The sequence below is a fragment of the Triticum aestivum genome, chromosome 2B, assembly GCF_018294505.1.
Source record: "Triticum aestivum cultivar Chinese Spring chromosome 2B, IWGSC CS RefSeq v2.1, whole genome shotgun sequence".
In the NCBI taxonomy this organism is placed as follows: Eukaryota; Viridiplantae; Streptophyta; class Magnoliopsida; order Poales; family Poaceae; genus Triticum; species Triticum aestivum.
In genome coordinates this window covers 685,296,020-685,321,622 of record NC_057798.1, presented here as the reverse complement: position 1 = coordinate 685,321,622, position 25,603 = coordinate 685,296,020, and the positions used below count along the sequence as shown (strand labels likewise).

Here is a 25,603-nt window from a genome sequence, read left to right as displayed (position 1 = left end):
TCGTGTGGAACTAGCTTGTCAAGGTTGATGGGGATTGTTTAACGCGTTAGGTCACATTCTGTTTCCACATGTTGTCTATGTGGGTTCTTCCCGGTTACGTGTCACCGCCACCATTATATGGTGTTGTAAATTACGGAAGGGGGAAATTGTTGTTGCAATAGATATGTGCATGAGTGAGGGAGGGTTTGGTGTGTGTGTGTGTGTGTGTGGCTATGACCGACAACGTTTGGGAGACGTCCACTCATGCAACTCCTATTAGAAACCCAACACCAAAAGTTATTATGGAAAGTAAAATCTCTACTATTAAAAGGGAATCTGCAGTCGTCGTCGTGATGGTTCGACCACCTCGTTCGATCCCCCGCCTCGTACGATGCATCCACCCCTCGATGGCACGCAGTAAGAAAAACGCTGCATCCCGCACGCACAAGAAACCTGAAAAACCAGCACACGATCCCACACATCGTGGCTCAATTTTTTTGAGAGAATAAACCGCCCCACCTCTCCCTGAGCCCTCGCTCCCAATCTTGTCTCTCTCGTCTCTCCTGCCAAATACCGTCGCCGCCAGAGAGAGGAAGGAGCGCAACAGACGCACCGAGGAGCGGGGGGTCGCCTCGCTCGCTTCTGTTGACCACCGCCACCTCCACCGCCGTCGACGCCGCGGCGGACGCGGTGAGTCCCAAGCCGCGGGACACTGGACGCGGCCACCCTGTCGCAGCGACAGGAAGAGCAGGGCCGCGGGAGCCGGCGACGGCTCCGGCCCGCCCCGAACCTGAGCTCCGCCCCCAGGCGAGCTCCGGGTCCGCCGCCCCGTAATCCGCTCGAGTCGCGCCTAACGCCATGGTTTATTGCAGGTGGAGGTGGAGTACGTGCCGGAGATGCCCGACCTCGGCGCCGACGACCCCCTCCCCCACGGCGCCTTTGTGGCGGCCCCCGCCCCCAGGCGAGCTCCAGTTCCTCCGCCCCATAATCTGCTCGAGCCGCGCGCCTAACGCCATGGCGGCGAGAGCATGGGCGGTCGCGGTGGTGAGGACTAACTCGAAGAGGAGGAGTCCGCCACTATGAGGACCTTGTTCAACAACACTACTCGGGCCTCCGGCAATGGCAGGTTGGGGATATCTGAGATGTGTCCTCTCCGCCTCCAGTAAAGATTTTGTGTGATTGTTTGGTTTGCAATATATTAGGCAGTGTTATTTCTTCATGTTATTAGCTGCCCATTTGAGACGTGAGGAAAAGAACAGCGGCGATGGACAACCCTACACAACGCCACTCGTTGTCATCTTGTCGGTCAAGTAGGTGCATCGGAGGCTGCTCCACGCCTCCACCATGGAATCAAATGGGTGAGGTCTTTTGCCCCTTTCCAAATTCAGAAGTCCTTACTTGTTACTCCAATGTTTTAATTAGTATAAGGGTGCATCGGCCATTCTATTCATTAGTTGATCCATCTCCCACTTTATATTGCCCCTCATCTCCCACTTTTTTTTATCACACAATTCAGCAGAAATTCTTTTCGGTCGTATCTTGCCAAACTGAAGTAATATATTCAAGCCAAAAATTGTACTGGCAACAATTGTAAATTCAGAAAGCAGGAAGAAAATAAACTTGCTGATAATGCAATCAGAACAGAGAGTTATGGACATCAGGACATGTTTCTTTACTTTTCGCGTACTTTTGCACCATCAATTATCAGTTGTAAATTGTGATCACTCGGTTCTTGTTGATCTTGGTCGCCGTTTCCAGTTTGCCCTGTCATCTTGCTCATAATGCAGTCAACTTTATTTCACTTTCAGCATCATGGATCATTCGATCCTTCTGCACACTCAATGAACAAGGGAGCTAGAGCGCTGAAACTTCCCGTATTTTTAGTTTGTTGATGCATGACTGTTTTTCTTGCTATCATTGTCATGACAATGACTGGCTAGGATGTGCTGATGTATTTTTTCATCCATGTTAACCACTAACCCACAGCTTAGCTAGACAGAGCTTCTTCTTTTTTTGCTATACAAACGCTTATGTACCTTACATATTCTTTTATTAGCATACAATTAATCAGTGTTGCACACTGATGGCAGGAATTCTACTATACAGGATTATAACAAGGGGAAAGGATAAGGAAGAAGGGGACTCTATGAATAAAGAACAAGAAGGTGTCCCTGAAAAATAAGCAGCTGGAGAACAACAAGCTTATTGTTGGCTTTCTACAGAAAATGTCGTAACACCTGAGAAAATTGCTGGTGAGAACATCACACATGTTCTTATAGTTTTTAAATGAAAAACTTCTTTGTTTATCTCTTTTTTACTAGAATAGTAGATAATGGGGCATACATATTTGAGAAGGCTTAGTGCAATTAATCCCTTTATCTTGCAGTACTTTACACATGGGCACATGGGTTCCATTATCAGAATAGGAGAGCCTAGCAGTACAAAATCAAGGCTCTGTACTATATCGTTGGCCAAAGGTTATACATATGTACCTATACTGATTTATTTATATTTGTAGCATTTGAGATGGTTGGCTTGTCAATGCTACAAATCGGTATTTCTACTTCTAGAGAAATGTATGTTCGTTTTTCGAATAACTGCTATTGACCTTACATGATTCTTTGAAGTCATACTAATTTGGATTTGTTATGACATACACTTGAACATTTATAGTAGAGATATCTGACTTTGTTTGTTGGAAATTGATATCAACCTACATGGATAGTGCTATTGTTCCTTTGCATAAGCCAAATTAGTCCTGACTATTATAGACTGCCATTTCTTATAGCACTAGGAAAAATGAATGTGGTTACTCACTGTTTCAGATGAGTTTGTCAATAATTCGGCAATGTGGTGTCGAAGTCTTCGCCCATGAGGTTACACCTTCAAGGGTGACATTGAAGAAGCATTCAGATGCACAGATATAAGAGAAGATCAACTTGCACGCACAAGTTGTGTTGTAGACAATGGGGCCATGCGGTTGAATGTGTCTGGTCAAGTTGAGCAAGAAGCATGATATCATTAACGAGATGTTCACAAAATTTCTTCAAAGTTTATTTGATGGTGTGGCATATTTTTTCTGGTTAAGTTTTCTGTATATTTCTATATTTATTTGTACAAACTGGAAGCTATAGATGAACTTCATATACTCTGCCAACTTCGTTCAATAAGATCAAAGTATGCAGTATGTTTTTGAATAGTATATGTTCCATATGGTTCTGAATAGTATATGTATGTTCAACAATATTCAAATTCTTTCTTTTCAGAGGGAAATAATCTTTTCGATGGTAAATATATTCCAAAGCAATATAACTATCATTGGATTCACTAATTCATGCATTATTGATAGTGGTAGAGACAGAGAAAATGTTGTCAAATTAGAAGAGTGTAGGTTGTTATATGGTGGTGGGTACGATTGTAGTGTGCAGCCTTGAGGTTTTACATGCCATCAGTACAGGATGCTAGCACTGCCTAAATTTGTTGCTCCGTAGCAACGCACGGGCATTCAGCTAGTACATATAGAAACCCTTCATAGCCAAGAAATGGCGCTGCAAGGTGTTCAACCACTTCTGGTGTGTGGTCGTTTGAAGTTATCTATTTGTGCATGTGTGTTTCGGCACTTCATTGTATGATAAATTGAAGTCACTCTGTATGCTAAGTTATCTATGTGCATGTGTGTAAAACTGATGATTGTTTTTATTATTATAATATGAAATCGAACAATGCCTTTCTTCTAAAGAATCATATATTCATGTGCTTTTTTCAATTCAACTTTCAAAATTGGACTACATTTGGGGTTAATCTAGGACGCTGATTTTTGGCTCATGGGAGCCCAAAAACCTATATTTGTAACAACCGTTATTTACTCGGGATCTAAGTAAAGGTCCAAAATGTTTTTCCAGGGATATACAAGTTGAATGCACTAGTTAATATGAAGGGGCAGCTGATGTTTGCACTTGCAACACAGTGTCATTGATTTTGTCGCCTAAGCGCGGAGTAACGTGGCATTGGACATAACACCTGATAAAAGAAGATTCGATGTGAACAACATTTATGAAGATATTTAGCATTGCTTGATGTCTAACATCCGTCCATTGAGAATTGACATTGCATTATATAATCTTGATCACAAATTTGATGATGTCATAGATGTCCCAGATAGTTACTAACAGATACTCCCTCAAGTTGAGTCATCTATTTTGGAACGGAGGGAATAGTTACTAACTTAAACATAGGCTAGATTATGGGAGCCGAAGATTATAAATGATACTTCCTACGTTTCTGTTTATAAGTCGGGCACGGAATTTTGGGTCCTTAATTTGACTAATAAAATATGTATAATATGCCACAAATATTATACAGTTAGAAACTTCATTTGATGAAGAATATAAAGATATATTTTTATAAAACAATATACTTGTTTTACTAGTCAAATTGAATACCTAAGAACACTTGCCCGATTTATAAACCCAATCGGAGGGAGTAGAAGGTATCATGTAATTATTAATGTTACATTTAAAATTTAAATTTAGTTAAAAAACTTTTCAAAAGAATTAGTATCATGCCATCTCACTTTTCTTTTCTTGAAAGAGACATTATTTCCAAGAATTAGTATCATGATATTATCCATAATTAACATCATGGAATTATTTATTTTTTCACTTAAAAGTTAAAAATGAGATTCCATTTACCAGATGCATCTTGAAAACATTCACGGAGCCAGTACCATGAAAATCTTAGTTTTATTTTCCCAGACAAAGATGATATTTGGGAATCAGTATCACAATATTTACATCAAATATATCATGGAATTATTGGTTAGCCAACCCAACTAGAATTAAGCGTCACATTTATGATTCAAAATATGTGGCAGAAAAGCATCCACGGGCAGGTGGAGCCCACCCGTCATAGGTCAGACATTAGATGGTTCATGATCTACATGTCAACTGACGTTTATCTCCACATTCATAAATTATTAAGAGTTAAATACACATGAGGAAAAGTGACATTTCCCTCAAAAAAGAAGAAGGAAAAGTGACATTAATTTCTTTGAAATGATTAATGCAGGCAAACATAGATACTGGCATATGACCACCTTATGGAGGTCATGATCATTGGCTGCTGGAGCGTATGGATTCAAAGGAATGGGAAGATCTTCAGAAAGTAGCAACCATGACTTGATAGCTTGTAAATTTTTACTCTTGTTTTACTCTGTTTCTTTTCCACATGTACTTATCCCCATTCATTGTAAAATATAAAATGACACGCTGTTTTTTGCTAAAAATAATATATTTACTATATCCGTCGGCTGACGCGTAGCGTTGCCTTATGTAAGATGGGCTGAACAGACGTTTGATTTGGTTGAGTGAGATCCAAGGAGTGGAGCTCGGATGCAATCACCGGTTAATCTAACGGCAACGCGCCACCGCCACGTCTTCGTCTTGGAATTTCTCCTCCGTTATCTCGTTGTGCTGATCCAAGTCAAACGGTCTCGTCCCCGTCTTCCTCCCGTCCCGTGGGCTCTCGACTCTCTCCGCTCCTTCTCTCCCTCTCCTCGGGGGGCCGCGGCCATGGTGGAGAGGCGGCCGCGGAGGAAGCCGCTGGTGCTCGCGTCCACGCAGGCGCTCCTCGACTCGCTCCCGGGGGAGCGCCGCGGGCCGGCCCCGCCGCCGCCGGAGCCGGTGCGCCTCAGGGCCGGCGTCCTCCGCTTCCCGGCCCGCCCCTCCGGCCCCGGATGCGGCGGCGAGTTCGGCGACCTCGCGTCCTTCGTTGCCCTCCCCGCGTCCGCGCTCCGCCGTCTCGCCGTCGTCACCGGCACGACGGTATGTGGTCCCGTTCGGCGTCTCTCCGACGAATTCCGGTTGGTCATGCTGCATGGCTGTCTGAATAATTATTGATACATTTGGTTCCAAACTTCCAATTAATAATTGTGGATGAACTAGGTGGCGCTTGCTGATTTCTTTAGTCTGACTGAGCTGTAGTCATAGGTATTCACTCAAGATGTGTACAACTTTGTTGCTGCAGGAGTGATCTCTGTGGGCACATATATGTTAACTGATATATATATCCTTTTCGTTTTTGCAATTTTCAGCACTCAAATTGGTAGACAGGACTACCTTCTGTTGAGACTAAATGTATTAAACAGCTAGTAATCTGCAGGTGCTTGGGCACATATATGTTATTTCCCTGTACTTTGTTCGGTCAATTTATTTTAACTGATATATTTCCTTGTTGTTGCTGTTGCAATTTTTTTTAGCTCAATTTGGTATATGAGATGAAATTAGTTAGATGTAATAAACATCTATTAATCTGCAGGTGCTTGTGAAGAATACCGATAATAATGTTGGTAGGATTGTCAAGGCAGTAGTATTGGATCGGCCATCCCTCGATGAGTCCAAGAGAGAGCATCCTGATTCTGAACCTGTGGCCTCAACCTCTTCTTCTGATCATGTGATGGGATTCTTACCTACTCGCTCATTTCCAGCTGATCGTTTTGCACCCTTGGATGAAGATGTTGCTTATGTTAGCCCACTTTTGGCGTTCAACCTGGGAGTGCATATTTCCTGTCTCAAGCTTCTTATCCAGAAAGGGGAGGAGCCTTTCAAGTTCTGCTCTAAAGTTTATGAGGATGGTTCTGCTGTCAGTGGGATTGGTATTTCTCTTCACTTAGAACTTCTCCCATGCCCACAAGTGCCTAAACATGCTTTGCACTTACGGGTTTCTATTGTGAGGATTCCTGATTGTGGTGTGCTTGCTTCCCTAAAGATAAATTCAGCCATTGGAGGAAGTGACTACCAAGATATGATAGATCAAGCTTTAAATGAACACTTCAAGTTTGATAGGTTCCTAGCAAGCGGGGATGTGTTTTGCATACATAATGACTGGAATTGTGGCATGATCTCTTGCCTAGCGTGCAATAAGGAGAATGATAGACTGCATCCTCCTAGCATGATATACTTTAAGGTAAATTACCCACTTTCCTTCATTCAGACATGTTTGAATGAAGAAACTAAGATACATAATAAATGTTATCTATCCTCTTAGCTTAGTTTTGCCCTCATTTTTTATCCATAAGTATTGGGTGTTAATATTGTAATTACTCACCAGGTAACCGGCATGGAACCATCAAATGAGCCGATTCTTCGTGTTAACCGTGATCAAACAGCCCTTGTCCTTGGGGGGAGTGCTTCTGCTCCAGTCCCTCCCTGCAGCTTCTTTTCTGCCAATGATGATTCAGTCCCTTTGCATGGCGAAGTGGTGGAGCAATTAGCATCCATCATCGCACCAGCATTGTGCCCTTCAAACATTTTACCAAGGATCAAGTTTTCCACTTTCTTGTACGGCCCATCAGGTTACTGCACTTTAATTGTAGTCTCATTCCTTTTCACATTTGTTACTTGACTTTGAACTGAACTTTTGTTCAAATCAAATGCTGGGGTTGCAGGATGTGGAAAAAGAACGGTAGTCAGGCATGTTGCGAACCATCTTGGTATGCATGTGGTTGAGTGTTGCTGTCATGATCTGATGACATCATCAGAAAGCGGGGCATCTGCTGCACTTGTGGCTGCCTTCAAAGAAGCTCAGAAGTACTCATCTTTTTGTCCTTTGTTATCTCTACAGAAATTAATTCCTGTCTTAGTTCGTAAACTGTTTTATTTAGTTTGTTTTACTTTTTCCAGGCGATGGTATTTACTTTGTTTCCTTCTTTGTTGAATATTATCTTTTGAAGGTATTCTCCTTCTATAATACTTCTTCGCCACTTTGACGCAATTGGGAATACATCCTCCAATGAAGGCCCACAATCTGAGCAATCTGGCATTGCAGCAAATGTTGAGTCTGTCATTAAGCAGTACACTGGACAGCGTTGGGTTGTGAAAGACTCGCTGCCAGCAAGGGATGTGATTGGAAATTCAGTAGGTCTTTGTTCCCCAAGCTTTTAGGTTTTAACAAGCCCTTAGGATATAAAATCATCTTTGTATCAACTATCAAGTACTTTATTATTGAACCTCTTTGTTTTCAGTACCTTGTGGAACCTGAATGTGTAAGCTCCGTTCAAGTTATACTAGTGGCAACTGCAGACAGTGCTGAAGGAATGCAGCAATCAATTAGGCGATGTTTCCGCCATGAGGTCAACATGAAGACTATAAATGAAGACCAGAGGAAGAACTTGATATCTGAAACACTCCATGGTGTCTCAGCAGTTGCCGATGAGGTGTTTTTTTGTTGTTGTTATGAACCATAAATGGAGTTTTATGCTTTTATTAAAGTTTCGTGCTTATATGGTTTCATTTTCAGAGTATCGATGACAAGTTCGTAAAAGATATATCAGTGCAAACGTCTGGGTTCATGCCTAGGGATATACTTGCATTGGTCGCAGACGCTGGTGTGTCATTTGCGCATAAAGTTGCAGTGGAGAAAAGCAGCAATGATGAGCTTGAGGGTGCCCTTACTGCAAGCTCTTCTACCACTCAGAAAGAAGAAAATTATTTCTGTAAAGAAGATATTTTGTCTTCCTTAGAACAGGCTAAGAAAAGGAATCGTGCTGCATTGGGCACACCAAAAGTAAAACACTTATCCCTGCCTTCCAATATCTTGTATCTTCTAGATTTCAGGCCCATCCGTGTACAACCCATGAAACCGTACATTTCAGCTTTAGCTTGCTTTCTGCAAGTCCTTGATTTGATTTTTTTTGTGATATAGGTTCCTGATGTCAAATGGGAGGATGTCGGTGGGCTTGAGGAAGTGAAGAAGGTTATTCTAGATACAATTCAGGTAAATTTTACTTGATTCATCTCTGAGCTAAGATATTGCATTCTATCGATGCAAATAAGATTTAGCTATACCAGAAGCTGGTTCATTTGGTTTGAACTGCTAACTGTGTTCTCTTTTGTTGGTATTCAGTTACCTCTGTTGTACAAGCACCTTTTTTCTTCTAAATTGCCAAAGCGATCAGGTGTTCTGTTATATGGACCTCCAGGCACTGGGAAGGTAGGTGTAGTGAGTTTTATACTTTTCTTGAATTGAGTTTTCATTCCATTTGTCAAGTGATGGCTGTATCCAAGAGCAACATGCTCACGAGGATGTTTTCTTTTGTATTCTTAGACATTACTGGCGAAAGCAGTAGCGACTGAGTGCTCATTAAACTTTCTTAGCGTAAAAGGTCCAGAATTGATAAACATGTATGTTGGAGAATCAGAGAAGAATGTCAGGGACATCTTTGAGAAGGTATATCCATCTGCACAAGCGATGTAATTGCCATGAAATATTCACATATACTTAGGTTTTCAGTTTTTCACTGTCAATTTCAGGCTAGATCAGCACGCCCATGTGTGATTTTCTTCGATGAACTTGATTCCCTTGCTCCTGCACGAGGATCCTCTGCAGATTCTGGAGGTGTGATGGATAGAGTGGTTTCTCAGGTATAATTAACTTCATCAATGAGGTGGTGACTGGGTGTCTCAGTTTTCCCTCTTTTTTTTCAATATTAAAATGTTAGGGTCATCTAATTCACTCTCCCCTTTTATCTCTTTACTAGTTGCTGGTGGAGATTGATGGGTTAAGTGATAACAGCCAGGTTATTTCCTCATCTACGATATGCCTTTTTTTAACCTATATTCTCTAGATGCAGTAACATTAAAGGAAACCATTTTCCAAATTATTCTTTAGGACCTCTTCATTATTGGGGCTACCAATAGGCCTGACCTTCTTGATTCTGCACTTCTCCGCCCTGGCCGATTTGATAAGCTTCTCTACATTGGTGTAAATATTGAAGCATCATACAGGGAAAGGTAGTCATCGGTAGTTCTTTCTTTCACCAAATTTCAGGTTCGTTTAGACTAAACTGTGATCTCCCTATAATTGTTATGCAGGATACTGAAAGCACAGACTCGCAAGTACAAGCTCCACGAGAATGTATCTCTCTTGTCGATTGCTCAGCACTGTCCTCCAAACTTTACTGGTGCTGATATTTATGCATTATGCGCGGATGCATGGTTTCATGCTGCTAAGCGTTCCGTGAGTAGCTGTACTTCCCTGCTGCTGCCACATTATGTTTTTCATAGCTGTCCTCTGTCAGACTTACGCGCTTTATTTGAAGGTCAAAACGCTTGAAGCTGACCCTTTGAGAAATAACGAAGCCGGTGCAGAAGAAGTCATTGTCGAGACTGAAGATTTTATAACGGTAATATTCAAATCATTTTTCAGAAAGCACAATAAAAATCTCTGTGGTCATACCTTAGGAGCTTAACTAGTTCTCATATTACACAGGTGTTGGGTGATATCTCGCCGTCATTGTCAATGGAGGAGTTGCAAAACTATGAACAGCTGAGGCAGAAGATCGAAGGACCTTCTAGATGATGTTTGCTAAGACACTTTACTAGAAAAAGTGTGCTTTTCACCTCCCAGCTAATCAACTATTGCCTGAGTGTACAGCCCTCAGCTTTTTTGTGTTGAGTGGAGTTGGAAATAATAAATTGTTGCCAAAGCATCCCAAACTCCTTGCATGAATGACTCGATGGTTTCTCCTTATACAATTTCAGTGCATTTGACCGCGTGTTGGATGCACCTGCCAGTTAAGATTTTGTCATGTCTTCTAGTTTTACCGAGCAGGGATGTAAAACTCTGAAAATACTGTGTATAACCGAACTCTTATATTTCTTTACGGAGGGAGTAGGTTGTATATATATAGCTTAATAAAGCGTGACGATATACAGTCGGGATTTCCGTAAACTACAATGCAAAAGTTCAAAGATGAAAGTACAACAGTACACTACTTTACGTTTTTGCATTCCATGGTAGTCCCAGTCACGTAATTCTAGCTTATTAAAAAACTCGTTAGAATTTTTATTTGGATTGTCTACAAAATTAGAACGACATAAGACATAAAAGAATTGTAAAACAAATGCAACTATATTGTATTAGGGTCCCGATAACGTCCACACGTGTGGGCGTTAAGGGGTCTGGCCACAAGTTTTGTGTGGTATCTAAAGAATCAGTCCACATGTTTACGGGCCATATGTTTTGTGTGGTATCTAAAGAACCAGTCCACATGTTTATGGGCCACACGTTTTGTGTGGTATCTAAAGAATCAGTCCACATGTTTACGTGTGGGCAAAACAAGTAATGCCCACACGCCCGGTCTTTTGCCTCGTGGTCTCTTTCATACGTCTACGTGTGGGCAAAATAGATAACGCCCACAAGCCCATACTCACGGCCCTGCACGCTTCACATGACAGTCACCACGCGTCCCCGCAGTTGCCATGGTCCGGACCCTCTTTCATGTTCGTTTAATTGTAGTTGTCATGTTGCTGAACTACAGTTGCCATGTTTGATAACTACAGTTGCCATGGTTGCTCAACTGCAGTTGCCATCTCAGGTCAAGTGCCGGATGCCATTTTTGGACAACTGCGTCTATTGCCATGTATGGTTTGCTCTACTACAGTTGCCATGTTTTGAAAACTTTAGGAGTTGCCACCTATTAACACCAGGCAATTGCCATGTAGCACTATAAAAAAGGCATGGCAAAAACACATGTTCGAGTAAAGAGAGAGTTGCCATCTGCTTACAAGCACGCTAGGACAGTTGCCATGTACCCTGCAAAAACACATGGCAACTCGGGTAAAAGAGAGTTGCCATCTGCTTACAAGCACGCCAGGGCAGCTGCCATGTACCCTGCAAAACACATGTCAACTGACAGCTTTGGATGTGGGAGAGGAGACGGGCGTGTGGGCGAACTGATAAACGCCCACACACCAACCCCTCTGCGTGCGTGAAAACTGGCGTGTGGGCGAACTGCTAAACGCCCACACACCAACCCCTATGCGTGCGTGAAAACTGGCGTGTGGGCGAACTGCTAAACGCCCACACACCAGCCCTTCCGTGTGGTGAAACGGACGTGTGGGCTACCGGATGAATGCCCACACATCAGCCCAGTCCTACGTGGCATAATTGTTTTTAACAAAATATGCCAAGATTCGTGCAAACACAAACGGACGTTGATCTATACGTGTGGGCGAGATACAAACGCCCACACGTGTGGGCGTTAGTATTTTCGTTATTTTAACATGCCTAATCACTAGGGGGAGATAAGGTGGGGGGCAAAATAAAGAGAATAAGATCAACTTGATTGTTTGAAAATGCATAGGGAATTCAAATAGGGGAGAGTTTACCTTAGTTACTACTCTCTCCATTCCTTTATGTAAGGTGTATTATTTTTCGGCACGGTGACCAAGGCGCATAATTATAGAGGTATTAGGACAAAATTATCCTTGACAAATTTGTTTGTTAGTGGCAAGTAAATTAGTGAGTCCAGAAAAGTAAGAGATGCATGCAATCGAGAGAGAGATAGTTTCCTACTTTTGATACAAGGAGAGATACAAAAAATCAGGAGAGAGATACTTTTCTCTTTCTAGAGGGATAAAAAGGGAATTATGAGGATTTAAAAGAAATGCACCTTACATTGTGAAATTTTATCAAAAAACAAATATACCTTATATAAAGGAACGGAGGGAGTATGGATGTCCGTGAGCTCTTATCATTAGTCCGGCTAAAACATAGGGGCTTCACCCGCAGAAAGAAAAAAAAGCCATATGTGGTTGATAATGGGTTCATGGTAATGTCGACGAGTTGTTTCGCACTATACAATCAACCTCCTAACCATCGAACCACGTATTTGTTCACCGAGGCAAGGGATATGAAAAATGTGGTGGAGTGGTAGCCTAGTGTGTTCCTGATGAACGTTTTTTCCACGATGACAATGTCGAAATATATTGCTCGTCTCTCTCCATCAGTTTGGATTTTTGGATGAGTTAAATGGAGTATGAATTCAATAGACAATACACTCATTTCAGAAGGGTAGTAGGAGTACTATCTTTGGAGAAAATATGCTAAAAGGAAATTATATATCTGCTCTCTGGAGCCAAATTAACTCTCCCTCTTTTGCCGTAACTTCCTTTCTCCTCCGTCCTGATTTCCCGTGCCTTTCCTTCCTCTTTCCTCGCGAGTCGTCTACTACCATCGTGTCTCTCAACCCCTCCCGTAGTCCACCAACGGGCCGGATGCCCTAGAGCTCTGCCGCAACCGTGCCGTGCCTCGTAATCGTCATCGCCGACGCCTCCATCCCGCTCCGCGCTCCCACCCCCTCCAACACCCTCACCTCTCACGCACGTCACCACGATCACGTGCAGTTACCGTACGTGCTTCCTCTCCGGGAGGGACACCGCGTTCCCGCCGCCGTCGCCACCTTTCGGTTCTGAACCAAACATCACCACCTTGGTGCGCCCGGTAGTTCCACTCATTTGCCACAGTAGAATTTTTGTACTGAATCTGGATGCTCTCCTCACGACTGATCGTCCTATGTTTGGCAGAATTAAGTTGTGGTGTGATCTCTCTCTTTCTCTCCCGCATCTGAACCATGTATATCAAGAAGGTAACTCTGCTGGGCAACTGCCGTCATATCACTGCTTCATCTTGACGTAATTAATGGCTGTCTACGCATGCAGGTGGTAATCCAAGGGTTTAAGAGCTACAGGGAGGAGACATCGACTGACCCTTTCAGCCCCAAAGTTAACGTAGTTGGTAATCCATATTCCTCCCTGTAACCAACTTTATTGGCTTTAACTGGTGTTGATTTCAAATCTTTCCCGACTGGCATATCGGTTAACTATCAAATTCATTCCAAGTATGATAGAAATACACTTCATAATTTTTGCGCTCTTAATGAACTAACATTGATTTAACTGTTCGTCGCAGTTGGCGCAAATGGATCTGGCAAATCGAACTTTTTCCATGGTAATATTTCCAAACACACGATTATGCTGAATTACTATTCTTTTCTTATGCTTGTTGACACTTACACGCTGCTTTCTTCCTAATTTGGCCATGCTAAATGCTCTAGCTATACGCTTTGTCCTAAGCGACATGTTTCAGAACCTGCGCAGTGAGGATAGGGGAGCTCTTCTCCATGTATGCCTCGTATTTTCTTCGATCAAATCTGAATAGTTGAAACAAGTGACTGGTGTTTGATACTAGTGTCCATTTCCAGGAAGGCGCTGGACACTCAGTTATATCTGCCTTTGTTGAGATACTGTTTGATAATTCGGACAACCGTATTCCAGTAAGTCCTCTGATTTATTCAGCGTTAGTTTATTTGATTCAAAAAATCATCTACTTGACTCTGAAGCTGCGTCGTACTTCACCGAGAGAAGTGTCAATACTCATCCATATGACAGCGTGCAAATCATTACAAATACTACTTTGCTCTCCACCGGTATGGTTGCTCCAGAGACTCAGAAAGTACTCTAAAGTCTAAACTACTCAATTTTCCTGCAGGTTGATAGAGAAGAGGTACGCCTGCGGAGGACGGTTTCTTCAAAGAAGGATGAATACTACCTGGATGGGAAGCATGTTAGGTATGTCTTATACCATAAACCGGTTAAGCATTGTTGTATCTCATCGCTTGCTCGGATCCACTCACTTCTTATTGCTACCATGTTCAGTAAAACTGAAGTCATGAATCTGCTGGAGAGTGCAGGCTTCTCTCGCTCTAATCCATACTATATTTTACAGCAGGGGAAGGTAAAAACTATTCATCTGATTGTTCCCATGACGTATTAGAATATATAATAATTAACAAAGTTTTCATGTGTAGATTGCATCCCTTACTCTAATGAAAGATTCTGAACGACTGGATCTTCTCAAAGAGATTGGTGGTACGCGTGTTTATGAAGACAGACGTCGGGAGAGCTTGAAAATATTGCAAGAAACAGGCGAGTTTATTAAACAGCCAAAAAATATCAATATAATTTTTCTAATGATCTGTTGACATGTCCATTAATAATTGGATTAACAGCCCACAAAAGGAAGCAGATTGATCAAACTGTCCACTACCTGGAGGAAAGATTGAGAGAACTTGATGAAGAGAAAGAAGAACTGGAGAAGTACCAGGAGCTCGACAAAGAAAGAAGATCACTTGAGTATAATATATTGGACCATGAACTGAATGATGCTAAAAATGAATTAGTTTCGGTAAGACTTTCCCTTTTGTTGCATAAACGTTGAATGTTTATTTAGGATATTATTCTGTTCATCAGGCAAATTTGAATAGTCTGATTACAAAATGATAAAAGGCCTTGAGCTGAATTTTGATGAACACATCATTAACATTTCCCACTCAAATGATCACCTGAGTATCTGTTTGATTTTCTTACGCAGTTCTACTCTGATGAAAAAACCTTGTGGTTGTAGACACCGCACAAGGCATTTTTCTCCAAAATGAGACACCATAGATCGAACGTACTTATATAATTGATCATGTTGTGTCCTGTAATTCTTATTCTACCCACTTCATTTGATTTATCTCTAGATCGATGATGGTCGAAGAAAATTTTCTGAAAGGTTGTCAATTGCGGATAATGAATTGGTAGATGTACGTGAGAAGGTCAGGCGTTTTGATAAGGAAATAAGAGTCTGTACAGAAGGGCTAAATGAAACTAACTCTCAAAAGGAAGATACTGAGGAGAAGCGTATTGAAGCACTAAGGGTAGTCACTCAGATTGAACTTGATTTGAAAGATATAGAAGATAGAATTTCGAATGAAAAGCGAGCAAAGGTGTGCCATTCTTTGGGTTTCTCATAATCTTTAGTAATTTTTGTGTTGTTGCCGCACTAAAAGGACTCGATCGTTAGGATGAAGCTGTGAAGGATTTACACAATGTGAGGAAAGAGAGTGAAAGGTCAAAGTCTGAATTGGCAGAAATTATTAGGGCGCACCAGGCCAAATTACAGGAAGAGGAGGACATAGCAAAAAGGTAAAATGTAGAGTAATAGATAAGTTTTACTTATTGGTGAATATTACTTTTGACACATTACGTTTTGCGGGGATAGCATAATGGACAGCGAGAATCAGCTGAGCATATTGTACCAAAAGCAGGGGAGGACAACTCAGTTTAAGAATGAGGCTGCTAGAGATAAGTGGCTTCAGAAAGAAATTCATGATCTTGAGCGTGTACTTTCATCAAACCGAAAGCAGGTATTAAACCAGTGACCGGTTTGATGCTTGAAGTCATTCTGGACCTTTGTTTTGATTTGCTACTTTGCTCATTACTTGGGTTTGCTACTATGACAGGAAAGCTTACTCCAAGAAGAAATTCAGAAGCTTAAATACGAAATTAGTAACTTGACGAACTACATCGAGTCTCGGACAAGTGAATCAGGCAAGTTAGAGTCTGCTCTTGCAAACAGACAAAAGGATTATAACGACTTTATGCAGCAGAAAAATGCACTTCAAGATGAAAGGAAGTATGCACATTTCTTAACATTTACAACTTTGTGATTTGATTGAAGATGTGTTGCTTTCGGCTTTATATACTAAGTAGAAAGTAAATGTCACAGGTCCCTGTGGAAGCAAGAAAACAGCATGACAGCTGAAATCGATAGGCTAAAGGAAGATATTTTGAAGGCACGGAAGAGTCTGGACTATGCCACACCCGGGGTATGCAAAACGTATCATTTTGTAATTACTTAGGGCTGCTGATAAATTACTTTCCAAGGATTACCCTCTTATTCCTACGTATATGCTTGCATATTGAATCTCAGATATGCATCTATAAATGATTCCTTGGACACAATACCGTATTAGAATTAAAAAGGGCATTCATTAGCTTGACTGTGCATTACTTGGTGTTTTGCTGTTAATAAATGCCTGTGTTTTTCTTTCGTAATGTTGCTGCTGCTTAGCCTGATTATTGGGAACGCGATATACTGATATGTGTTTACTCTAATGAGCCATTCTTAGTGATGCTGGTTCATGCTAGTCAGAAACATATAAACAAAAAAAACTCCGATTGTTGACAAAGAAATCAACAGTACTTTGTTGTGGTTCCTAGTGACCTTCTCTGACCTTGGTAACACTGAATTTGCACCGACGGAAGTGCTTATGACTAAATTTGCACTGGCGGATTTACGGAATTTGCATTGTCATAAGAAACCAGGTTTTGTAATATGCAGAGCTATTGAGTTAATGAGTTAAATCTATCTTTGCATGGTGCTAATTTGGTTTTCTTCCTCAGGAAATCAGGAGAGGCTTGAATTCTGTTAACAAAATTCTCAGGGAGAGGCCTCTTATTAAAGGAGTTTTTGGTCCAGTGTTAGAACTGGTTGACTGTGAAGAAAAGTTTTTTACAGCTGTTGAGGTCGCTGCTGGAAATAGGTCCTGGACTGTCTTTTTGTCTTGATTCCTTTTCCCTTCATTTCACCTTTTATTGGTGAGTGGCCTTTTATTTTTGAGGTGGTTTAGTAACCTATTCTTTGCACATGTGAATAGCTTGTTCCATGTGGTGGTTGAAAATGATGATATATCAAAGACGATAATTGACGTATTGAACAAGGAAAAAGGTGGACGGGTGACCTTCATACCGCTGAATAGGGTGCATGCTTCAAGCGTCAATATTCCACAAAGTTCTGATTTCGTTCCACTTTTAAAGAGGTTAAAGTATCATGCCGATCTTCGCCGCGCTTTTGAACAGGTATCATTCATGTTTTTTTTTCTGTTATTTTCTCCTTCCAATTGATGTCTGCATCTTTTACTGGGCTATCATTGTTAATTTAGTTCAGGCTGTATTTCGATCAAAATTACCCGTCATTTGCATTGAATGATGCCTTTTTGTTATCATCTCTTGTATCTGTCCCGCCTTTGTTTGCTTGGAGTCTTGGCACCCAACAAAAACTCATCTCTCGAGTTACAAGTGCAATGGAAAATTATCAAATAGTGGTATATGAATATCCTTGTTCACGCTGCTCTGCTGCATATTCGAGAAAATATCTTTGTTCGGTGATGTCTTGTGTATGTCCTTGATTGTAGTAGCATCATTTTAACATATTGGCAGGGTGTCAGTTGGATGCCGTTGGAGACTTGTTAAAAATTATACTATTCCCTCCGTTTGGACTAAAACCACGTCACTTATTTATGAGCGAGAGAGTATAAAATACGGTCTTCACCTGTGTAGATTCGAAATATTGTTCCCCTCATTCCCTTGTTCCCATTCGCGCATGTTTACCTTTTAGAGCACTTTTTTTAGAGTGGTTATGGCATTTCTACATGCTTATCAGTGACCCATCCTCATCTAGATTAAGTTGCTTCGCTTCTACAATCACCTAGGCTAGATTTTTATTAACTTATTCTTTCAAAGTTACACTTTTTCCCCCTTATACAATTCGTTTTTAGTAGCTAACTTTGAATCTTCTGCCAGATTTTTGGTAGGACAGTTGTATGCCGGGATCTGGAAATTGCGACCAGGGTTGCACGCAGCAATGATCTAGATTGCATCACACTTGATGGTAGCTCTAAACTTTTGCTCTTGACTTGTCCTCTTGTCATTATAATTGTTAACATATAAATTGACACTCTTATTATTCTCAGGTGATCAAGTTTCAAGGGATGGTGGTATGACAGGAGGTTTCTTTGACTATAGGCGCTCAAGACTGAAGTACATAAAAATAATTAGGGACAATGAAACAACAATCCAGGAAAAGACGGCCCATCTAGATAATGTGGGAAAAGAGCTACAGGATATCCTGATTTAGTTCAATGATATTCATATTTCTCTTGCAAGAGTCAAGTGCAAAGATTGCATGCTTTTTCCTTGTAGTGTCCGCTGCAGCTAAATATATATCTCCTAGTGCTTCTTACTGCAGGCCCGACATGCAAAATAGTTTAGGTTTTTCATTCTACATTTAATTTGAGGTTCCTTGCTTGCATTGGAGCTCATTTTCACTACTATTTACTTAGAAATAAGTATGCACCCTCATAGTAGAAATAAGTATGCGCCCTGCATAGGTTTAACAATTGCAGAATGTATGTACTCCCTCTGATCCATATTAACCGTCACTGATTTAGTACAAAGTTGTACTAAAATAGCGACAGTTAATATGGATCGAAGGAAGTAGTAATGATCTGGTGTTTATGCCACCTTACACTTGATCAAAGCATATGGATGTGTGCATACTCAGTTACCAGTACAACACAGTTATTATGACTTCGTGTTGCTTGCTTCTATTTGGTTGGCTCCATGTCCTAAATAATTTGAATATTTGAAGAAAATTTGATAAGTTATCAAGATGTTTACTGTTTAACTGCAAGAAAACTCTCATACATCCGAGAGCTCTCTTTCTTAACTTCGCATACATATAGATAGAAAACTCATGGATTTAGTTACCAAACATCAACAAGTGGATGCCGAACGTGATCATGCCAAGTCGGAGTTGGAACAGTTTAAAGATGATATTACCAGGGCAATGAAGCAAAAGGGATTGCTCGAGAAAGCCCTTGGAAAAAAGGTACTACTTAATTAGTTCTACCTTTTTTTTGCATTGCTGCTGGTAGATTCCCCTTCTTGTTATTGTTATAAGGAGTATTAGTAGTACTCCCTCCAATCCATATTAGTTGTCGCAGGAAAGGATGTATCTACATATTTCAGTGCTAGATACATCTGTTTGAGCGACAACCAATTTGGATCGGAGGGAGTACTAATATTGGTATAGATGTCTCTACATTTTTGAATCCTTATACACTCCTGATGTAATTGTGGCTGGAATGTAATCTTATAGTTTCTACCTTGCAGGAAAAATCACTCGGCAACATCCGCAACCAAATTGAGCAACTCCAATCTGGCATTGCAATGAAAAATGATGAGATGGGCACAGAACTAATTGACCAGCTAACAGTTGAAGAAAGGGATCTTCTTTCACAGCTGAATCCTGAAATCGCTGGATTGAAGGAGAAGTTTGTCTTGTGTAAAAACAGTCGCATTGAGGTTGTCTAATGAAGTTTTGTAACCATGCTTGTACTGAGGCAGAGGTCTCTATTAGCTGTAACTAAAGTACAACTTATTATGTAATGTAGATTGAAACAAGAAAAGAAGAACTGGAGAACAATTTATCAACTAATCTGATGAGGCGTCAGGAAGAGCTGGAAGCGATAATTTCATCTGTGGATTCTGAACTCTTGCCTCTTGAAGTCAGATCAAAAGAGCAGCAGCTGAAACAGTGGAAGAGCAATCTTGATGAGTTGACTACACTTCTGCAGGGTATAGCAGCATCGATTGACCTTTCTTTCGCTTTTGTGTTTTACTAGATGGAGATGCCCCTTGACTCTTAAATGATCCTTAACTTGGGCAGCTAATGTTGATGCTATTAATGACTTTATGCGAAAGATGGAGCAACTGAAAAAACAAAGGGATGATCTGAAGGTAACTTATACAGCAAGATTGTTTTCCGGGGTTTTAGTTTGTATAGTGTTTGACTTGTTATATAACGTGTACATATGAAACACACAGGTGGTTCAAGCTAATTTGGAGCAGACTGTGCAAGATGCAGCGAACGACTTGGAACAGTTGATGAACAGAAGGGGCATGCATCTGGCCAAGCAAGCTGAGTGTATGAAAAAGATGCGAGATTTGGGCTCGTTGCCCGCTGATGCTTTTGAAAAGTATGTTTCCATTTTTCTTAAGCTGCTAAACTTGCTGAGTCAGTTGCACAATGTGGAGCCCTTTTTTTCGTATGATTCATTATCATGTACTAGTGATTATCGGCACATAAATAAGGTGGTGCGATGATACCGTGTTAGCTCATCTTTTTTGCTGGCAAAAAATATAGGTACAAGGGAAAAGATAAGAATCTGCTGCAGAAGCTGCTTCATGACCGCAATGAGCAGTTGAAGCAATTTAGTCATGTCAACCAAATGGCTCTTGACCAGTATGTGAACTTCAATGAACAACGCGATCAACTGCGAAGAAGACGGGATGAACTTGCCCTTGGTGACGAGGTAAGCTTTTTGATCAGTAAAACTTGTTTCCATTATGATCCTCCTAAGCCTGGAATCTCATAAAATCTGCTGCTTGGAATGGCAGAAAATTCGAGACTTGATATCGCTTTTAGACCAAAAAAAGGATGAATCGATCGAACGAACATTTAAAGGAGTTGCAAGGCACTTCCGCGAAGTGTTCTCTGAATTAGTGCAAGGTGGCCATGGAGCCTTGGTTATGATGAAGAAAAAGGTTTCTTTCCTCTGTTTGCACTGTTGGGCTTCTTATCCATTATGTATACTTCTTTATAAGAAGAATCGTCTTAATCTTTTGGGGTTTCTCTCAACACTCTGATTTTTGTTCTTTCACATGTGTCTTTGAAAGATAAATTATATTCTGGGACTTCCTAACTCCCCTTGGTTTCTGTAGGATGGTGATGCTGAAGACGATGACAATGATGAGGACGGGCCTCATGAAGCAGATCCTAAAGGGAAAATCGACAAGTATGTCGGCGTGAAAGTCAAGGCATGTGTTCTTTGCAGAGGTCTTCTATGCATTCATGAAATATATTCTAACCCCATCATGAAAATCCAGATGATGTTGTGAAACTGTTTTAAATAGCCCGCTATAGCTCCGCTATAGCACGCTATAGCGTTTACAAAATGGCTTGCGCTAAGAGACTTTGATCCAAACAAATGAACAAACATTTCAAATAGCGCGCTATAGCTCCGCTATAGCACGCTATAGCATTTGGAAGAGGTCCGCCGCTAAGATGCTTAGCGCGCTATTTAAAACTATGGTTGTGATACTATTCCTGAGTTGTTGTGGTGATATCGCCCTGTTTGGATGATCGTGCTCAATCACGTTTCAGGTTTCCTTCACTGGCAAGGGAGACACTCAGTCCATGAAACAGTTGTCCGGGGGACAGAAGACAGTGGTGGCATTGACACTCATTTTTGCCATCCAACGATGTGATCCGGCTCCGTTCTACCTCTTCGACGAGATCGACGCCGCTCTGGATTCTCAGTACAGAACAGCCGTCGGCAGTATCCTTCAACCACTTCTTTTGCTTGACTGTTTATCATCACCATAGAAGAATCTTGATGTGCCTGTTTTTCTAACCAAGTCTCTGTAATATTTGTTCTAATGTTCATTAAGATAAAGCAGTCGTCTCCGAAGGAAGCTTATTGCTGTTTTCCTTAAGTGCCGTTGTAGATGTGGTGCGACGTCTGGCTGACATGGTGAACACACAGTTCATCGCAACCACATTCCGGCCGGAGATTCTGAAAGTCGCGGACAAGATCTACGGCGTGGCGCACAAGAGTAGGGTGAGCTACATCGACGTGGTATCCAAGGAGCAAGCGCTGGGCTTCATTGAGCAGGACCAAGCGCAAAATGCCAGCTGAGGAAAGGTGCCCTGGGAGTGTTTCAGCCCGGACATACTTATACTGTAGGCCACAGTTGATGTAGTTGTGTATATGAACTTGTTTAGGCATGCTTAGGGATCACCTACGTGTGTGTTCGTGGGAGATTCGCAGTGTTGTTCTTCGAGTACTATACCCTACTGATTATCCTTTATGTTGTTTTGCTCTGGAGTTAGCAGCATGTTTCTTTGTTGGTTGAATGTCACTACGCCAGGTTTGAAAGCAAGAAAATCAAGAAAAGTTTTACGTGTTTGGTTTGTTGGGTTATAACATGTTTGTTAGTTAGAGTCAGAGGTAACAACGCTACTTTGGTTCATAGTATTATTGGAGTAAAATGCACATAACCATCACTTTAGTGTCATAACTCTCGGAAAATCACCACTTAATAAAATGTGACACTTTGCAGTGGCAGAAAACACTGAGAGCGTTTTAACGTCGCCGATCACTCGCGGGCCGACAACGGTGATGGCGTGCCGCTAACGGCCGTGTCCGAAGCGAAGGTCAACCCTCACTCCCATCCCTCGCCATCTATCTTTCTCCTCTCTCGCGCAGGCAGGGCAGCGATGGCGGCTCCAGAACCATCGGCGAGGGAGTGGTGGTGGGGGGCAAGGTGTGGTGAATATAGCCAGCCACCTTGGCTCGCCGGCGTGGTAGGGGGCAACTGCATCGAGGAGGAAGATATGTGTGGCCACAACAAATTCATCCATCATAGAGTGCTCTCAGAGTCGCCACATTTAGAGGAAAATTCATTGAGCTCATGTCATATGGTGCTGTTCCAGCCCTCGGTGAGCTGCCCCCCTCTCTCTACTAGCAAATTTTGTTTGTGGAATTCTAGGGTTCCCAATCTGTAAACAAGTGTTTGCTGGAATTCTAGTAAATTTTGTTACACTGAATCTTGTTGTGAACTTATGCGGTTAACTGAGTATTCTTGTCTGTGACTGCACAAAGTTAACTGAATCTTGCTCTCTCTCACTATACCAAGGTGTTAATTTAAACTAGTTAACCGAATCTTGCTCTCTGTGACTGAACCTAGGTGTTAATCCAAACTAGTTAACTGAATCTTGCTCTCTGTGACTGAACCTAGGTTAATTCAAACTACAAGATTCAGTTAACTGAATCCTGCTCAGTGTAACTAAACCTAGGTTAATTCAAACTACAAGATTCAGCTAACTAAATCCCGCTCACTGTGACTGAACCTAGATTAATTCAAACTACAAGATTCATATAACTTAATCTTGCTCACTATGACTGAACCTAGGTTAATTCAAGCTACAAGATTCAGATAACTCAATCTTGCTCACTGTGACCGAACCTAGGTTAATTCAAGCTACAAGGTTTCGATAACTGAATCTTGCTCACTCTAACTGAATCTAGTTTAATTCAAGCTACAAGATTCAGATAACCGAATCTTGCTCACAGTGACTGAACCTAGGTTAATTCAAACTACAAGATTCAGATAACTGAATCCCGCTCACTGTGACCGAACCTAGGTTAATTCAAACTACAAGATTTAATTAACTGAATCCTACTCACTCGGATTGAACCTAGGTTAATTCAAACTACAAGATTCAGTTAACTGAATCCTGCTCACTCTGACTGAACCTAGGTTAATTCAAACTACAAGATTCAGATAATTGAATCCTGCTCACTGTGACTTAACCTAGGTTAATTCAAACTACAAGATTCATATAACTTAATCTTGTTGACCGTGACTGAACCTAGGTTAATTCAAACTACAAGATTCAGACTGTGACTGAACCTAGGTTAATTCAAACTACAAGATTCAGATAACTGAATCCTGCTCACTCTGACTGAACCTAGGTTAATTCAAACTACAAGATTCAGATAACTGAATCCGGCTCACTGTGACTGAAGCTAGGTTAATTCAAATCACAAGATTCAGATAATTGAATCCTGTTCGCTGATGACCCACAAGTATATGGGGTCGATTGTAGCCTTTTCGATAAGTAAGAGTGTCGAACCCAACGAGGAGCAGAAGGAAATGACAAGTGGTTTTCAGCAAGGTAATGTCTGCAAGTGCTAAAATTTTAAGTAGCGGGGTAGTTTGATAGCAAGATAATTTGTAACGAGCAAGTAACGATCATAGTAATAAAAGTGCAGCAAGGCAGCCCAATCCTTTTGAGGCAAAGGACAGGCTAAAATGGTCTCTTATTAAGCAAAGTGTTCTTGAGGTACACGGGAATTTCGTCTAGTCACTTTCATCATGTTGGCTTAATTCGTGTTCGCTACTTTGATAATTTGTTATGTGGGTGGAATGATGCTTAGGTGTTGTTCTTACTTAAACAAACCTCCTACTTATGATTAACCTTCTCGCAAGCATCCGCAACTGCGAGAAAAGTATTAAGAATAAATTCTAACCATAGCATAAATTGGATCCAATCGGTCCCTTACGGAATATCGCATAAATTGGGGTTTAAGCTTCTGTCACTCTCGCAACCCACCATCTAATAACTACTCCACAATGAATTCTCTCAGGCCCAAATATGGTGAAGTGTCCTGTAGTCGACGTTCACATGACACCACTATGAGAATGTCAACATACATATCATCAAAATATCGAACACATATCAAGTTCACATGATTACTTGCAACATGATTTCTCCCGTGACCTCAAGAACGAAAGTAACTACTCACAAATGATAATCATGCTCAAGATCAGAGGGGTATTAAATACCATAATGGATCTGAACATATAATCTTCCATCAAATAAACCATATAGTAATCAACTACAAGATGTAATCAACAGTACTAGTCACCCACAAGCACCAATCTACAATTCTGGTACAAAGATTGAACACAAGAGATGAACTAGGGTTTGAGAGGAGTTGGTGTAGTTGAAGATGTTGATGAAGATAGCCCTCCCCAAGTAGGAGAGTTGTTGGTGATGATGATGACGATGATTTCGCCCTCCGGGAGGGAAGTTCCCCCGGCGAAATCGCTTCGCTGGAGGGCAAAAGTGCTCCTGCCCAAGTTCCGCCTCGAGGCGGCGGTGCTTCGTCCCGAAAGTCATCTCCTTATTTTTTTCTAGGTCAAAATGACTTATATACCAGAAGATGGGCACTGGAGGTGGGCCGAGGAGGGCACCCACCAGGGCGCGCCTGGGCCTCCTGGCACGCCCAGGTGGGTTGTGCCCACCTGGTGGCCCCCTCTGGTACTTATTTGCTCCAATATTTCTTAAATATTACATAAAAATCCTCATGGAGTTTCAACTCATTTGGAGTTCTACAGAATAGGTAGCTTGACGTAGCTTTTTTAGGTCCAGATTTCCAGCTACCAGAATTCTCCCCCTTTGTGTATACCTTGCATATTATGAGAGAAAAGGCATTATAATTACCCAAAAAAGCATTATTATACAATAAAACATCATAAATAATAGTAGG

General features: G+C 41.4%; 2 protein-coding genes and 1 long non-coding RNA gene across 4 annotated transcripts; all 3 read left to right on the top strand.

The window, feature by feature from the left end:
• The first annotated feature begins 484 nt into the window (after positions 1-484).
• LOC123042079 (uncharacterized) lies at positions 485-3,197 on the top strand. 2 transcript variants are annotated; one of them, XR_006418703.1, is made up of 6 exons: positions 485-669; positions 852-1,105; positions 1,208-1,337; positions 2,070-2,231; positions 2,366-2,456; positions 2,805-3,197. It is a non-coding gene; the product is annotated as an uncharacterized lncRNA (long non-coding RNA). The 2 variants fall into 2 exon arrangements; XR_006418702.1 differs by having other exon boundaries at positions 852-1,337.
• Positions 3,198-5,474: 2,277 nt separating this feature from the next.
• On the top strand, positions 5,475-10,521 carry LOC123046714 (peroxisome biogenesis protein 6). The gene is made up of 16 exons (XM_044470136.1): positions 5,475-5,801; positions 6,295-6,942; positions 7,087-7,330; positions 7,424-7,565; positions 7,709-7,892; positions 8,000-8,191; positions 8,275-8,541; positions 8,680-8,751; positions 8,881-8,967; positions 9,082-9,204; positions 9,288-9,398; positions 9,515-9,553; positions 9,646-9,767; positions 9,849-9,993; positions 10,076-10,159; positions 10,246-10,521. The coding sequence occupies exons 1-16, from the start codon at positions 5,550-5,552 to the stop codon at positions 10,333-10,335; spliced, it is 2,802 nt and encodes a 933-aa protein (XP_044326071.1). The 5' UTR covers positions 5,475-5,549; the 3' UTR covers positions 10,336-10,521.
• Positions 10,522-12,965: 2,444 nt separating this feature from the next.
• Positions 12,966-22,454, top strand: LOC123042078 (structural maintenance of chromosomes protein 3). Its single transcript, XM_044464599.1, has 29 exons — positions 12,966-13,260; positions 13,344-13,405; positions 13,479-13,554; positions 13,729-13,767; positions 13,874-13,941; positions 14,021-14,092; positions 14,308-14,387; positions 14,475-14,553; positions 14,627-14,744; positions 14,828-15,003; positions 15,341-15,586; positions 15,664-15,785; positions 15,862-16,006; positions 16,103-16,275; positions 16,369-16,468; positions 17,046-17,185; positions 17,300-17,501; positions 18,225-18,312; positions 18,395-18,544; positions 19,160-19,311; positions 19,596-19,787; positions 19,877-20,060; positions 20,152-20,222; positions 20,310-20,461; positions 20,629-20,797; positions 20,883-21,029; positions 21,207-21,302; positions 21,649-21,823; positions 21,993-22,454. The coding sequence occupies exons 2-29, from the start codon at positions 13,391-13,393 to the stop codon at positions 22,181-22,183; spliced, it is 3,618 nt and encodes a 1,205-aa protein (XP_044320534.1). The 5' UTR covers positions 12,966-13,260; positions 13,344-13,390; the 3' UTR covers positions 22,184-22,454.
• Positions 22,455-25,603: the final 3,149 nt, after the last annotated feature.

Bases quoted from the DNA above. Each gene is read 5' to 3' on its own strand.
- LOC123046714 (XM_044470136.1), top strand. From the start codon at position 5,550: ATGGTGGAGAGGCGGCCGCGGAGGAAGCCGCTGGTGCTCGCGTCCACG. The intron at 8,192-8,274 runs GTGTTTTTTTGT...TTTCATTTTCAG, and splicing joins TCTCAGCAGTTGCCGATGAG to AGTATCGATGACAAGTTCGT. The intron at 9,994-10,075 runs GTGAGTAGCTGT...CTTTATTTGAAG, and splicing joins TTCATGCTGCTAAGCGTTCC to GTCAAAACGCTTGAAGCTGA.
- LOC123042078 (XM_044464599.1), top strand. The intron at 14,388-14,474 runs GTATGTCTTATA...TACCATGTTCAG, and splicing joins CTGGATGGGAAGCATGTTAG to TAAAACTGAAGTCATGAATC. The intron at 16,469-17,045 runs GTATGCAAAACG...TTTCTTCCTCAG, and splicing joins TGGACTATGCCACACCCGGG to GAAATCAGGAGAGGCTTGAA.